The 14,021-nt window shown below is 42.1% G+C and overlaps 1 protein-coding gene across 7 annotated transcripts in view; it reads right to left on the reverse strand.

Moving 5' to 3' along the window:
* Positions 1–241: 241 nt before the first annotated feature.
* The window catches only part of GNPAT (glyceronephosphate O-acyltransferase), a 34,227-nt gene continuing 20,447 nt past the window's right edge, over positions 242–14,021 (reverse strand). For 4 of the 7 annotated variants that reach the window (XM_026008685.2, XM_072755991.1, XM_026008684.2 and 1 more), the window contains 12 exons: positions 12,640–12,767; positions 12,252–12,327; positions 11,844–11,995; positions 11,596–11,726; positions 9,700–9,923; positions 6,751–6,993; positions 5,277–5,356; positions 4,257–4,397; positions 3,037–3,136; positions 2,863–2,956; positions 1,855–1,916; positions 242–532 (listed from right to left, as the gene is read on the reverse strand). In XM_026008685.2, the coding sequence (XP_025864470.1) occupies positions 489–532; positions 1,855–1,916; positions 2,863–2,956; positions 3,037–3,136; positions 4,257–4,397; positions 5,277–5,356; positions 6,751–6,993; positions 9,700–9,923; positions 11,596–11,726; positions 11,844–11,995; positions 12,252–12,327; positions 12,640–12,767 (1,475 nt within the window). In that variant the 3' untranslated portion in view covers positions 242–488. Of the gene's footprint in view, positions 533–1,635; positions 1,917–2,862; positions 2,957–3,036; positions 3,137–4,256; positions 4,398–5,276; positions 5,357–6,750; positions 6,994–9,699; positions 9,924–11,595; positions 11,727–11,843; positions 11,996–12,251; positions 12,328–12,639; positions 12,768–14,021 lie in introns of those variants that run through there. The other 3 variants (XM_072755987.1, XM_072755989.1, XM_072755988.1) reach the window with 2 other exon arrangements.

Below are 14,021 nucleotides of genomic sequence, written 5' to 3' on the forward strand. Positions count from 1 at the left end.
GCCCCTGGGTGGCCAACTTGAACATCAGCTAGCAAATTAATTGCATATCTCTGTCAAATCTGTACTTGTTTGAGGCTACCTGATATAAAGACAGCGACAGAAATACAGGTGTACACTTCCCAGTGGTGTGTTTCTCACAGCCATGCCTTCAGGGTCAAGGTCACACAGTAATGCATAAGTCGGCATCAAAGTTTGACACATGTAATAATAAGCTGAAAGTGTTAGTGAAATAGGAGTGGGCTTTGTTTCCAAAAGACTATTTTATTTTAAAACACACACAGAGTTGGACACAACTGCCTTTTTAACTGTCGTGGTGGAGAGGGTCACACTGATTGCTTGCACCTGTCACCTCTTCCTTTCCGCTGAGCCCATGGCTCTCACAGACCACGAGCAGATGGCTCTCTTCTTTCATGTCCCTGCTTGTTGGAGTAAGAGTCCTTCGATGATAGCAACTATGTGACCAAACTTCTCATAACTGTTTGGCAATATTAAAGTTTTGCGGTTGCTGGCTTTCCTACTGGTGTCTTACAACCTAAGAAAAAAAAAGACAGCCCATGAAATGACCTTGAATTTGCCCTTCCTCACAAAGCTGTTTTTGCTCTGTGTGGTTTCACAGGCTGAGAGGGCACCGACAGAGACACCTGCCCTTCTGCAGGGGAAGCAGCAGCAGCCCCCATCCCCTCCACCCCTCCAAGGGCCAGGAGTAGAGCCAGGGTCAGAACTCAGTCTGCTTTTGGTACTTCCAGTCTAGTATGTTCTGGTACATTCATACCCACATTACATTTGCCATTGATGATTAAGGAATCAATTCCATCACCCTCACAGAATGAGGGTTTGTGGGTTTGTTTCAGCTATATGCCCCTCTAACCAAACTCAAAATTGAACTTCAAGGGTACAAATTCCAAGATTTCAGACATAATACAAACACAAGACTAGGATTTCAACCTTCATGTTTTCTTCAACAATAAACTAGTATTTCCACCTTCCCTGTTTGTCAACCATTCCTTTGCCCTTCTACACTTTTTCTTCAACCATTTCCTTTAGCCATATGGTTTCCCTTCATCCCACCAGACATCCACTTGAAGCTCTTCCATGAGGTTGGAGAAATGTACTGAATTAGGATTAGTTACAAACTTACTACTTATAAGAATATCCACTCAACGATGTAGTGCTTAGTCAATATAATCAGCAGATAAGTATTTTCTTTTTGAATACTAAGACCCTCCCCTTCTTAAACTACCTCATCATTCCTATGAGAAGTGTTTGCTACCTCTTCAGACCTTTTAGATCTCTTTCCTTATATCCACACTCTTGGGATATAAGACTCTCTCTTCAAGCCACAATGACCCTACCTTTCTGGGCTGGACTATTTGAGAAGCTGATGGCATCTGGAGAAGAGTAAGGGTTGGCTTATTCTCTCAAGAATGTGCTATCAGCCCCAATTCTGAGTTCAGAAAATCTGTACGCTCAACACTGACCCCAACCCTTTACCGGGGAAAGAAGGGATCTAAAAGTAGAGAGGGAAAGAATGAATCCAAGGACCCAGATGAGGAGTATTTTCTCCATGTTCACCAAGACTGGATGTGAAGGGTCCAGATCCTGGACCCTAATTAGTTAACCTAGAAGCTGATAATTGTTATATTGTAGAAGACTGACCAGGTTCTGCTTGCTGTGTGTTCTCTGCACTTTCTCGTCACTTTCCTTGGGAAAAACCTAGATGATATAAATAGTTCTGTTTATATTAAAACTCTATTGTTCATTTTGATAGCGTATTTGGTGCCACAGTTATACTTTCTTGTTTTGCTATATGGTAATAAATACAAACCCATCGTATTGTCACTAAATTGAACTTACCAAGCATCTCTTCTAATTTTGTCATGGCAGGTTCATTCACATTAAATAAACTGTCACCATTTCTAGGGAAAAAAGCAAAAAGCTCTTTAAAGTCAGGTGGGGAGGGGGGGGAGGTGTTCATTATTTATACAGTGAGACTACTTTTCTTTTCAGGTTTGTTTAATTTTTTTTTTTTTTTCCTGGTAATCTCTACACTCCATGCCGGGCTTGAACTCATGGCCCTAAGATTAAGAGTCTCAGGCTCCATTGACTGAGCCAGCTACTTTTCAATAGTCTTCCTCAAGGCCAGTCTTTAAGTAGTTGACAAGCCTGTTGCTCCTGCTCCACTTGCTGGCTTCATGCTTCATCCTTCTGATGACAGGAGAGACATACTATGAGACTCTCCTCACGAAGCTTGGTCACTTTTAAATTCTTTCACCCAGAAGAGGAAACATCTAACTATCTGCATGTACACATGTGTGTATTTATCTATCATACATGTACATCTGTGTGTATATATGTAAGTGTATACAAGCACATGCACACACACACACTCTACTATACTCCGCCAAAACTTTTTTTGTTTTTTCAAAACTTTTCTTATGATTAATCTATATATTTCAATATTAGGCCAAGGCCAAAATGCTGGCCTAAAACTTTCTTTGCTTCAATACCATTTTTTTTAAAGGTTTTATTTATTTATTAATGAGAGACACAGAGAGAGAGGCAGAGAGGGAGAAGCAGGCTCCCCGCAGGGAGCCCGACGTGGGACTTGATCTAGGACCCAGGGTCATGCCCTGAGCTGAAGGCAGATGCTCAACCACTGAGCCACCCAGGCGCCCCTCAATACCATTTTTATTCATAACTACATAAAATTTGCACAGTTAACTCATGCTGACAATTACTCCTCTGGAGATTAATGAGTGAAGCCCGATATCACGTTTAGAGGACTTGGTCTGTATATCCTGTGCTCAGCAGCCATTAGCTATCACCACCCTCCAGTGCCCTGCAGTCCTGCCCAATACTTACACTTTCTTCTTTTCTATCACACCTAGCCTCACAAAAGCTGCTAAGGCATTTTTCTGTACATCACAAGACAGTACGTCGTAACACTGTGAGGTGCCTACAACAGAGGAGAAAGCGTGAGTGGACCCTTTTTGTTCTCAACTACAAGAAGTCACCACCCACAGAGGTGTGGCTAACCTTGATCAAGAAGCTGATTAGTGAATTTTCGAACTCCAGCCAAGTACTGCTTCTCAGTGAAGTTGTCGTCTTCTTCATTCAAGAGGTATTTGCAAATTATCTGATTTTAACCGGGAAGGTGAGAGAAAGAGAGAAAGTACAATGCAAAAAGTACAATCCAAATACAATGCAACAGCCGCCAATGTGACATGGCACCCCCTTAATAGAAAGCAACACTATAGATAGAGCAGAATAAAGACTCTCCAAGGCTGGAGCACAGAAAAGCTACAGAATTCTTAGCAAGTCTCTCTGGAGCTTGTATCCTTGCTTAGAAAATTAGAAAAAAAGAGCTTGAAATAGTATTGATATTTATTACAAGTCACTTTCTTACTTTAATGGGTTGCAAATTAAGTGAATTACTATCAGCAGGTCTTATTCTGTTTACGAAGAGAGAGGCCAGATTTTGTGTAACTGTTTTCCCTGAAAACATCTAACAGTTTGTTAGGTCCCAAAATGCTCAATGACTTTTACTGCAGAAAGGTGCTTACAAGTAGAAGTGGCATTTGTCAAATACCTACTCATGCTGGACTTTGCACAGGGGCTATGTCTTCAGTCAGAGCACTGCCCCACCAGGTCGTCGGTCCCAGTGGCCTCTGACCAGCACACAGAGCTCAGAGCCAGAGTCCTCTTCTGGCAAATATGTATGGCCTCTCTGAGGGGTTCCACTGCAAACTCCCCTCTCCCTTTGAATCTGCCCAGATCCTGCTGGCCATTTATCCAATCCCCTCTCTTTAACCACTCCTTAGAGCTCTGACAAACTGTTTCGGATACTTGCACTTGAACCTTTCTTCCCCTTCCAATATCTAGTGATATAAATAACTGACATTATGTATCATTCACATCTTGCATTTACTGAGTACCCACAAGGTATCAAACACTGTGCTACTTGCTATGGAAAAAGCTGTAAGACACAGTATGACAGGCTTGGAAATCAGTGTGGTTATGTCGCATCTTAGAGCTTTTACCCTCTGGGGTCTGGAAAAGGCCCCGTTACAGGAGCCCTTGCTCCCCTAACGATTCACCTGAGAGGTGAATCTTTCATCCTATGGACAATCTCTCTAGTTCCATTATTCACCGTGGAAAGACTCTTGCCCTTTGGACCAGAAATAAGCACAGGGTGGGAGGTCTTAGTTATACTGGGTATGAGAGAATGAAGGAGAATTTGCAAGAGAGTTACATACCTGATAACATTCCACAAAAGGTTTAAAGAGACCTATTAAAAATTCTAACACAGTATTTCCTTTCTCTGTAACTAGGATGTCCCTGGTCGTCACTTGTATTGTCTCATTTTTACAGAGCAGGTAACAGCCTTCTTCAAAGTCCTGGCAAGGGAGGGGAGAGGACAGAATGTATCCACTAATCCAGGTTAATGGGTACACTGCTGGTCTCAGTAAATGCAGCCATGTGCCCTCAGAATAAGAGAACATCAGCTAATTCCACAACCCTTCCAGAAGATTCTGGTTGTTAGCTGCCAGAGAAGCATGTGTTCAAACACTCAAAATGTTGAACCCCAAACACAGAAAACACTCCAAAAATTTGTAAGTCTTAGGAATCACCAACCGGGTGATGGATTTTCTCACTTTGCACAGCCATGTTCCTTAAATTTAAATAGGAAGCACATATAGCAAGTCCTAAACATATGTGGAACTATGCTATGCTCAAAAAATTGCTCATCTCACTCTTAGCTAAGTAAAACCTGTGCTCCCTGGCACAGTGCTCATAAACCCAACCACCTTCTGCTATCCTGGTAAACCCCCCACCCCAACAAACCCAGCAGTCTAGCCCACAAGCTACCTACACCATCAGGCAAGACCATGGCGTTCTAATATCAAAGCAAAAGGCCCAACACATTTCAACAAGTTGTTAACAGAAAATGTGTACTGGTTGGTAAATTTTTTTAAAAATTGATTTATTGATTTATTCATAGTGGCTGCGCTTAATGTTCAAAGAATGCCTCTCCTCTCACCAAATAATTACGTTATTTATTTATTTATTTATTTTTATTTTTTTAAATTACGTTATTTATTAAACTTGACTAAGAATCAAAATAGAGCTCACTGAACAGTGAGTGTCCAAGTGTCTCTATAATTCTGCCACATGTAGCCTTGGAGAAAGGGAAGTCACATGTGTGAATCCAAGCCTACTACCTCTAGAACTCACACTGAGAACATTACTTGTGCTCTTTGGCCATAAAGATTTACCTTTAGTGCGTTTCCTGGAAGGAAGATGAATTCATCTGAAAAAACATTGAGCAGGAAGCGAAAGCAACCGTAGACATCCTCTGGAAATAAATTAATTACGTCACATTACAACACTGGTTTTTAGACTTTCAGGAAATGTCAAGAAGTCCGTGATTCTCCAAAATGCACTATTCTCAAGGCAAATTATTCAATGCCAAGGATAAGAATTAAGGTCCCCCAGAGGAAGCTAAACCATTCCAAATTTTACCCACAGAGCAAACTACAGTTTAGTGGTATCAACGGATCTGAATGACAACCAGGCCTCTACCAGTCAATGTGGTGATGAGCAAGAGGCCACATTTCTTAGAAGCTAAGATGCTTCACTTTCCCTTCCCATGGCTCCCTAGAAGAGAAGGAAAGTAATGAATTACTTCTTTCTCTATTTCTACTTCCTGTTGTCTTTACGGTACCTGCAGCACTAGAATTCACCAGCACACAATAGAGAAAACAGTCTCATTCTCCCGACACATAGGGTTGCCTGGCCCATCAGAGGCTTCTCCACCTTCTCTGACACACGCTGTGAACTTTCTCATTAGAAGAATATATAGACACAGGTATGTGAAATGTTGCCTCCAATCTCTGGGTGGTCCCAACTCTGGAAGACTACACATGTAGCCTTTAGTTGTAAACAAACTCCAATGTAAGAAATCTCAGAACAAAGATAAGATTTGAGTTTTCTGTGTCTTGAATTAAATTGTCTGACTTCTCCAGGCCCATTTCCTCATTCACAAAATGAGGGCATGGACACAGCACCTGAGGTTCCTTCCAGGGCTAAAAGTCTATGGCTGACTTCTCCTTAGAATTATGTATGGAGCTTTGAAAAACAAAAACAAGAACATCAGTGTCTGGCCCACACCCCAGACCAACTGAATTAACATCTTTGGTGGTGGTGGTGGGGTAGCTCTCCCTCCAGTGGAGCCTGGGTAGAAAACCCCTGACCTTGACTACAGGTTCCTGTGAACAAAACTGGTTTTATTCATTGTTCTGCTCCTCACTGCCTCTAGAACTCTACTGTGTATCTAGTAGGCACTCCTACACTCCTGGATTGTTTACCTACCCTGCCTGCTTCTGCCAGATACCGGAACTGTTGGCAGCAGAGAAACGGCCCCAGACCAGGAGATGGAGAGCTGTGCTCTAGGCCCAGACCCTTCCCGAGGTAATTGTGTAACTTGCTAGGCCTCATTTTCCTTATTTATAAAAGGAACAGTTTAGGTTGGGCAATTTCTTAGGTCCCTTTCCATTCCCAAATTTGAGGCAGACAGCCACGTATTTAGGGCATAAACTTAATTTTTCTGGGTATACAAGCCCCATTCTTTGCTGCTGCCTGGGCTGCACACACGTGGCTGGGCATTATAAGGCTTCAAATGTTGCTGCCTATGCGGAACTCAATGGTCGGGTCTCTTCCAAAGTTCAAGACCATATTCTTGCAAGTTACCTTTCCGCAACCCAGGGGTCATCTGCAGTGCCACAGCTACTAAGGAAGGACGGACAAAAGTGTTGAGTAACTGGTTCCTATAGGCTGAGCACATGAGGAGAGTGATATGCTGGAAAATAAGTCCATCGACCACTTCTGAGTCTCCGGAGTCCATATTCAGAACCACCCGGTCTTTGACAAGGCTGGCGATGTTGGAATGCAAGAGAATGTTGGACTGGATAACTTCTTCAGCAGGTTCATTATCTACACAAAGAGACAATTCATTCAGGCCAATGGCACAGAAACAGGATGGGTCTCTGCTGGGAGTTTTAGGCCTACCATCCAACAAGGCTACTGACCTGACAGACTTACTTTCAAGTATCAGCTTCTAGCTTTGAGCTCTATCAGTTGAAGTAATGATACTCTATGGGAAAGATATCTTTTTTCTTTTTTTTAAGTAATCTCAGTGCCCAATGTGGGGCTTGAACTCATGACCCTGAGATCAAGAGTCACATGCTCCTCCAACTGAGCCAGCCAGGTGCTTGTGTGAAGTTTATTTTTTTGTGTGTGAAGGTTATTTATAAAAGTACTATAAGCTCTCTCTCTAAAGACATTTAATGCACTTTCTTTTCTACCCCAAATTTGTTAGCCATTCTGACAATTCCCACGCTGAAAACCAACACTTCCCTCAGGAACCAAGGATACTCAAAGTATTGTAATAGCAAGTTACAAGACAAGAAAAATCATGTGTATGTGAATTTAACAATACTAAGACAAAAAGGTTCATGAATAAAACATGCTACACACACACACAATTTGCTTTGCAAATTTGCTGGTGAAACAAAGGACAACCCAGAGGCACTCCCATAGCACCAGGCCTCCCTGAGTACAGAGGGATGCTGAGGTGATTTTCTAGTTTTCCCACATCAGAGAAAACTAAACAATTGGGCTCATAACAGGTCCTGGTAACTCACCACACTGGCATTGCACAAGCCAGAAGACAGCTAAGGAGTGAGAATTACAGAAGCATGATGAAGAGATGGCGTTATTTAACATTCTTAGCAAGGGAAATCATTTTACTGTTACCCTGCGCCAAAGGACTAGCTGACAGGGTGTGTGACCAGGTGCACCACTCCAGCTGGGCAACAAAGTCTGCTAATGCTTCATGGAGGGGATGATTGAGGGGTGTGGTATTCCTTCTGGACTCAATCACATCACTCTCCACTCACACGCCTTGTCTCAGCTTGCTCAAGGTCATGATATAACATATGATACTGTTATATATGTAACAGAATATGCTATGGTATAATGATAAATGGATCACAAAGAGCTCTAGCTATGAAAACAGGAGTATGGGATAAGTCAAAAAGAAAAAAGGAACTGCATCAGGAAGTGTACTGAAGCACTCTCCATGATTCTGTTACTTAGATACCAACAGACTTTCACTCCATGATAACTGGAGTTATTTTAGTTGCTGAATAGAGGCTCTTATCTGTCGACTGGCCACTGATTTATCCCACCTTGAAAAAGCAAGATGCTTGGAAAGACAGGTGCCTCTATTTTCACATGCTTCCAGGCCAAATTGAGTTAGTACTTTACCTATTCTTTTAGGATTTTCTACCTGAATCAAATTCAACATGTCTTCTGCCTCCCACAAGACTGTGAAAATACCAGGACACATGCCTGATTCATCTTTATTTCCCTATTGGTGACCACCATCCAATTTGATGGCCACTTCTGCTAGCAGTTCCGCCTAAACATCTTGTAGCTCCTCCCCAGCTCTGCCATGGCCTTGGATCAGGCTCCTGCCTTTCTGAGGCCGAGCAGCCTCCTGGCCTGTCCCCCTGCCTCCAGTCCCCCTCCCAGTAGCCCATCTTTAAAGCTGACACAGGCTGTTTTCTACAGTTGTGTTCAGTCATGCTTCCCTGCTTAAAATTCGCCCCTAGAACCTGATCCTATGTTAGCAATCCTTCACCCACTCATTCTCCTGAACGGCTCCTACTTTTCCATCAATGTGGAACTTAACATCAAAAGTCAGTTCTATGGGGCACCTGGGTGGCTCAGTCAGTTAAGCGTCTGCCTTTGGCTCAGGTCATGATCCCAGGGTCCCAAGATCAAGCCCTGCATCAGGAGCCCTGCTCAGCGAGGAGCCTGCTTCTCCCTCTCCCTTTGCTGTTCTCCCTGCTTGTGCTCTATGTCAAATAAATATATAACCTTTTAAAAAAAAAAAATCATTTCTATGAGAGCTTCCCTGAGTGTGGGCCCTTCCCTACACAGAGCTCTCAGCAACCCTCTGTGATCTGTCCATAGCTCTTTGTGTTTACTTCACTGGGCCCTTGTCACAAGATCACCCACCCCTGCCTTCCAAAAGCCAGGAGAACCCAGTACGGGTGGCATCTTGTTCATCCTTGTATCGCTGGCAGTTCCCAGCACCAACCAGACTCAAGAGGTTTAATGAGTGAACAGCAGGTAGCTGACTATAAATGGATTTCATTTCCAACTGTGGCTTAAAAAGAGGTGAGTGTACTATACTCATTGTGGTGAGCACTGAGTAATGTATAGAACTGTCTAATCAACACTGCACACCGGAAACAAATATAACATGGTATGCCAACTGTATTTCGATTAAAAAAAAATTTTTGGAAAAACGAAAATAAAAAGAAATGGGTATGGAGGGAATAATACACAGAGGACAAGATGATTCATTTACCCTCCACTCTGCTGGGTACCAAGGAGACAGTGTTTTAATTCTCGAGATACTCAAGTCTCACAGGAAGAAGTGACGTATAAACAATTATTCTCAAGTAATCACCATGCTGCAAAGTCCCAGAGTGATAAAAGTTTTCTTTCTCTCTAAGCAAAGCTTTTTGTTCAGTGTCTTATGTAGGGTTTTTCATGCTTAGGCTGTAATCCTTCCAGATTAAGAAATAAAAAGCAAGTACTCTTATCACATAGGTCCCACATACATACCAGGCCAAGTGAGAAACCCCCCGAAGGCCTGGGTTAGGCCTTTTAGCCATAAAGTCTTCTCCACCAGAGCGTCGAAGTCCATGGATGGCCGGTTCTGAAGCAGAACAGCAACCATTAGGGGCCAGGGACTCAGAACCAGGTTTTGAATTTGCTGAAGCTGCATTTTATAGGCAACTTCAGTGACAAAGGCATGCATGTCCTCTGACTGTTTCTGAGGAATATACCTACAAGGAAGAATAGAGAAGAACAAATCACGGCTCTGCTACCCTACGCTAATCTGAATGGGGGGGTGGGAGAAGATAGACACTTGAGAAGGCTGCACATACTTTCTGCCAACCGAATTCTCTCAGGTCACAAAGCCAGAATATAACTTTATGGTAGTGTAAACTGTCCATTTGTCTACAGGACGCTCTCAAGACGTGATAAAATACACTCAAGGGGACAGAGTCCTATTCTTCCTGGTTCAAGTAAAAAAAAAAAAAAAAAAAAAAAAAAAAAAAACCCTGCTGCTGCTGCTTTATAAATAGGATCTATCATTTCCTCTGTGAAACTGAGGCCTCCTCCAATAGACTGAGCTACTCTGTCCTCTTGGAATCGACTGTGCTTCAAATATGTCTCCCATACCATGCTTACCAGGTTACATGGTAACTGCTCATGTCCACACTAGACAGGCTATACAGTTTACCTGGCTACTATGCTGCCCTCCTGAGAAGCTCAAGGTCACCTGCCAAGAACTGCCATGAACCTCCCCTAACAGATTCTTCATGCATGGACCAGACTTGGAATCAAATGATATCAGGAGCCTACAAGGAGCTGGATGAAGCAGGGATATGCACAGGACCTAGAGCGGCCACACAGTAAGGTGGCTTAATGTGAAAGCTATGGCCAATGAGGACACTCTGTCCTAGATAACTGGCCTTGATCTTGAGAGTGAAAGCCGGTGGCAACAAAAAGCTAACACCTGCTTGATAGCTAATGAAGCAGCTAGGGAGGCAAGTTAGTGGCTGTGGGACTGCTGGCACTATAGATAAATTATGATGATGTAGTCACACAAAGCCTGGCTGAGTAGATGGCTTCGGTTGCCCTCACTTCCCCAGGTATATTTCTCCAAATTTAGAAAACCCAAATGTGTATCTGTACCTGCATCCCAAAAGAACCTAATGCATTTCCGTGCCCATAAAACTATAATCTTCTTGGGGCACCTGGGTGGCTCAGTCAGTTAAGTGCCTGACTCTTGGGTTCAGCTCAGATCATGATCTCAGGGTCACGGGATCCAGCCCCACGTCGGGCTCTGCACTCAACAGGGAGTCTGCTTGTTCCTTTCACTCTCTAAAATAAATAAAACCTTAAAAAACAAAACTATACCATTCTTAAGGATAGGGACTCACTCCCTTTCATATTATATAATCCCTTCTAGTATCAAAATACTACTTACCACATACTTTGGCTGACCTACCAATAGTGCTCAACAACTGCCCCCCACACAGTATGGGACAGTACTGCATATACTGTAGTATAGTATAGTATAGGTAGTAGGGTACTGGTTCCCCTGAGGAGAAAGAGCAGCAGTCTGACTGTGAATGTGACATATATATCTCCTGCAGCTGTTTTCTTTGGCAAACATAACTCTTTTTTAAAAAAAATGTTTAAGTAATTTCCACATCCAATGTGGGGTTCAAACTCATAACCCTGAGATCAAGAGTCATATGCTTCACTGACTGAGCCAGCCAAGCACCCTGTAAACCTAATTCTTTAACTGAAGCTTTCTGCTTCCCTGATATGTGATCTCCGATAACGAAGTCTCAGTCCTAGAAGTGGTCAACTCAAGAATCACATCCACACTTTCAGATTTTCATCCTTATTTCTATGTCAGTTATGAAAACACAGGTCTTGCACCTTGGAACCAAGTTATATGGGTTCCGACTCATCCTCCCAGCTGCCAGAGATCGAAGTGACACCGGGTCTCCAAAGTAGACATGGATATTTCCAAAATTTTCAGAGAGAATCTTCCTGGCTTTCAACAATCCCTAGTAGTATCACAACAGAGGAAATGAAACAAAGAGTAAATTCAGAAAGGAGTTGGTGTATAAATCAGCATTTTCTCTAAATTCAAAGAATATCAAGTTTGGTTATCTTTTACGTACGGCTGTAGATTCTTTTGGCTTAGGAACCCCTAGAAGTTCATACACATAAAGAGTTTCTTCCAATATCTTATCGTAACTGATGCTAATTGGAACAAGGTATGTATCAAAAACTTCTCTTTTAAAAAATGGTTCCATCACGATATTCAGAAGACCTGTCAACAGGGAAAAATGGTTTTCCCTATGTATTGAAATGTGGAGCAAACAAGGATACATAAACAGGAAGATACCAAAGTGTACATTACATACTAAGCCCATAAATATAAACAGTTACAACTTAAAGAAACAGTTACACTTAAAAAAGAAACAAATCTCTTGAAAAAAAAAAAGGAAAGTGTCAAGCTGTATTTAGCAGCTATGAGGACACTACACATTTTGGGTTTGTATTCTTTCAATCTCTAAAGGACCTACCAAATTTCGGAGTCAATGTCTTGGAAGAGCGACTTCTTGTCCCTTCGAGGAAAAATTCAACAGGAGCATAACCATTCTTTAAAGAGAAAACACAGACAAACAAAACAAAACACAAAACCCATTGCCTACTCTCAAAGTGACAAATGCTTCTTTTGATTCCTTTCCCCAAGTTGCCCCCGCGCTCCTAGCCTTCTGAGCAAACACTGCACATGGGGCACTCAGGTACGAGGGCTGCACGCAGACCGAGGAGGTCATACACATTCCTTCAGGGGAATAAGCAGCTAAGTGGTCCATTTGGGAGTGAAGAATTTAAGATCCTATGGCAAGCTCAAGCTCCAGTGAAAAGGAAACACAGCCTGAAAAGTCCTTGGAAACTATCTGCATTTACCCGCAACATGGTTTTCACGTATTCAGAGAACACAGCCCAGTAGAGTTTGTTGCCACCAAAAGTACGCCGCATGAAAAAGGCACCCGACATCCGCAGCAGCTCACCGACCATCTTCATTCCCAAAAAGTCTAAATGATAAAAGAAGGAGTTCATCTTGAGTTGCTGATCTTGAAACTTTCTATAAATATCTAAACTCACATTCTTTTAAGAAAGATTTCATGTATGGAAAACAGCTCTATGATATTAATAATCACACTTCAAAAGCTGAAAATCCATATGAAGAGACATCTAATATTTATGGGAGGGAAGGGAATGTACGGGTGCGTGTGGAAGCTACCTCATGCGCCCCCACACACCTCCGTGTTTACAACTAGACAAGCCAGAGATGGGGGACACAGCAGACAAGGTGACAGTAATGTCATCATGCTGAGTTCTTCGGCTAGTGATGCTGCTGATCTTGACAAAAGACTGGCATGTGTGTTCCCTGTTGGACAGCTGACCAGACCAGCTCTTACCTTTCTTTCTTACCCATGAGATAAACATAGCCTTCTTTTAGTGGCACAGATTAAATAAAGCAAGTCTGGGATGTTTTATTTTACCATCGATTTTAAAAACCTCCTTTTTTCCATTTTCCTTAATTTTCAAAGAACCTCCTCACATGTCTGTACAGATGAAAATGATTTTAAAGTACTTAAGTCGCTGGCAGTTTTTACCTTATTGTTTACTGCATTTATTAACCATAGCGTATGCCTGAATCCCAACTTTCCTGGCTACCTTGAAAGGGAGATGATAAACAATGATTTGTGTTAGCAATCCTGCCTTTAGGAATCAGTCCTACAGAAATAAAAGCACCAATTTAAGAATATATTGTAAAATTGTATCCATAAAACTACCAAATTATGGTATATCTATATTGCTGAATATTATATAATAATGTTAGGAAGCTGGGCCTTGATCTTACACTGTATACAAAATTACTCAAAATGGATCAAAGACCTAAATGTAAGCTCTAAAAATATAAAATTCTTAATAGAGAACGTAAGAGGTAAAGCGATGATTTCTTGGATAGGACACCAAAAGCACAGAGAACAGAAGAAACTGACAAGAGAAATCAGGCTTCTCATTGTGATGAAAAGTTTCTGTGCATCAAAGGATCCACTGATAGAGTGCAAAGTCAACTATGGGAGAAATCTGATGGGAGAAGGGGAAAAAATATTTGCAGATCATGAATCTGACAACGGGGTGTTATCTAGAATATATAAAGAACTCCTACAACTCAAGAACAAATAACCCAATTCAAAAATGAGCAGAGGACTTGAATAGGTACTTCTCTAAAGAATACATGGATATGGCCAACAAGTATATGAAAAGATGATCAGCTT

This window comes from Vulpes vulpes, chromosome 4 (genome assembly GCF_048418805.1).
Source record: "Vulpes vulpes isolate BD-2025 chromosome 4, VulVul3, whole genome shotgun sequence".
In the NCBI taxonomy this organism is placed as follows: domain Eukaryota; kingdom Metazoa; phylum Chordata; class Mammalia; order Carnivora; family Canidae; genus Vulpes; species Vulpes vulpes.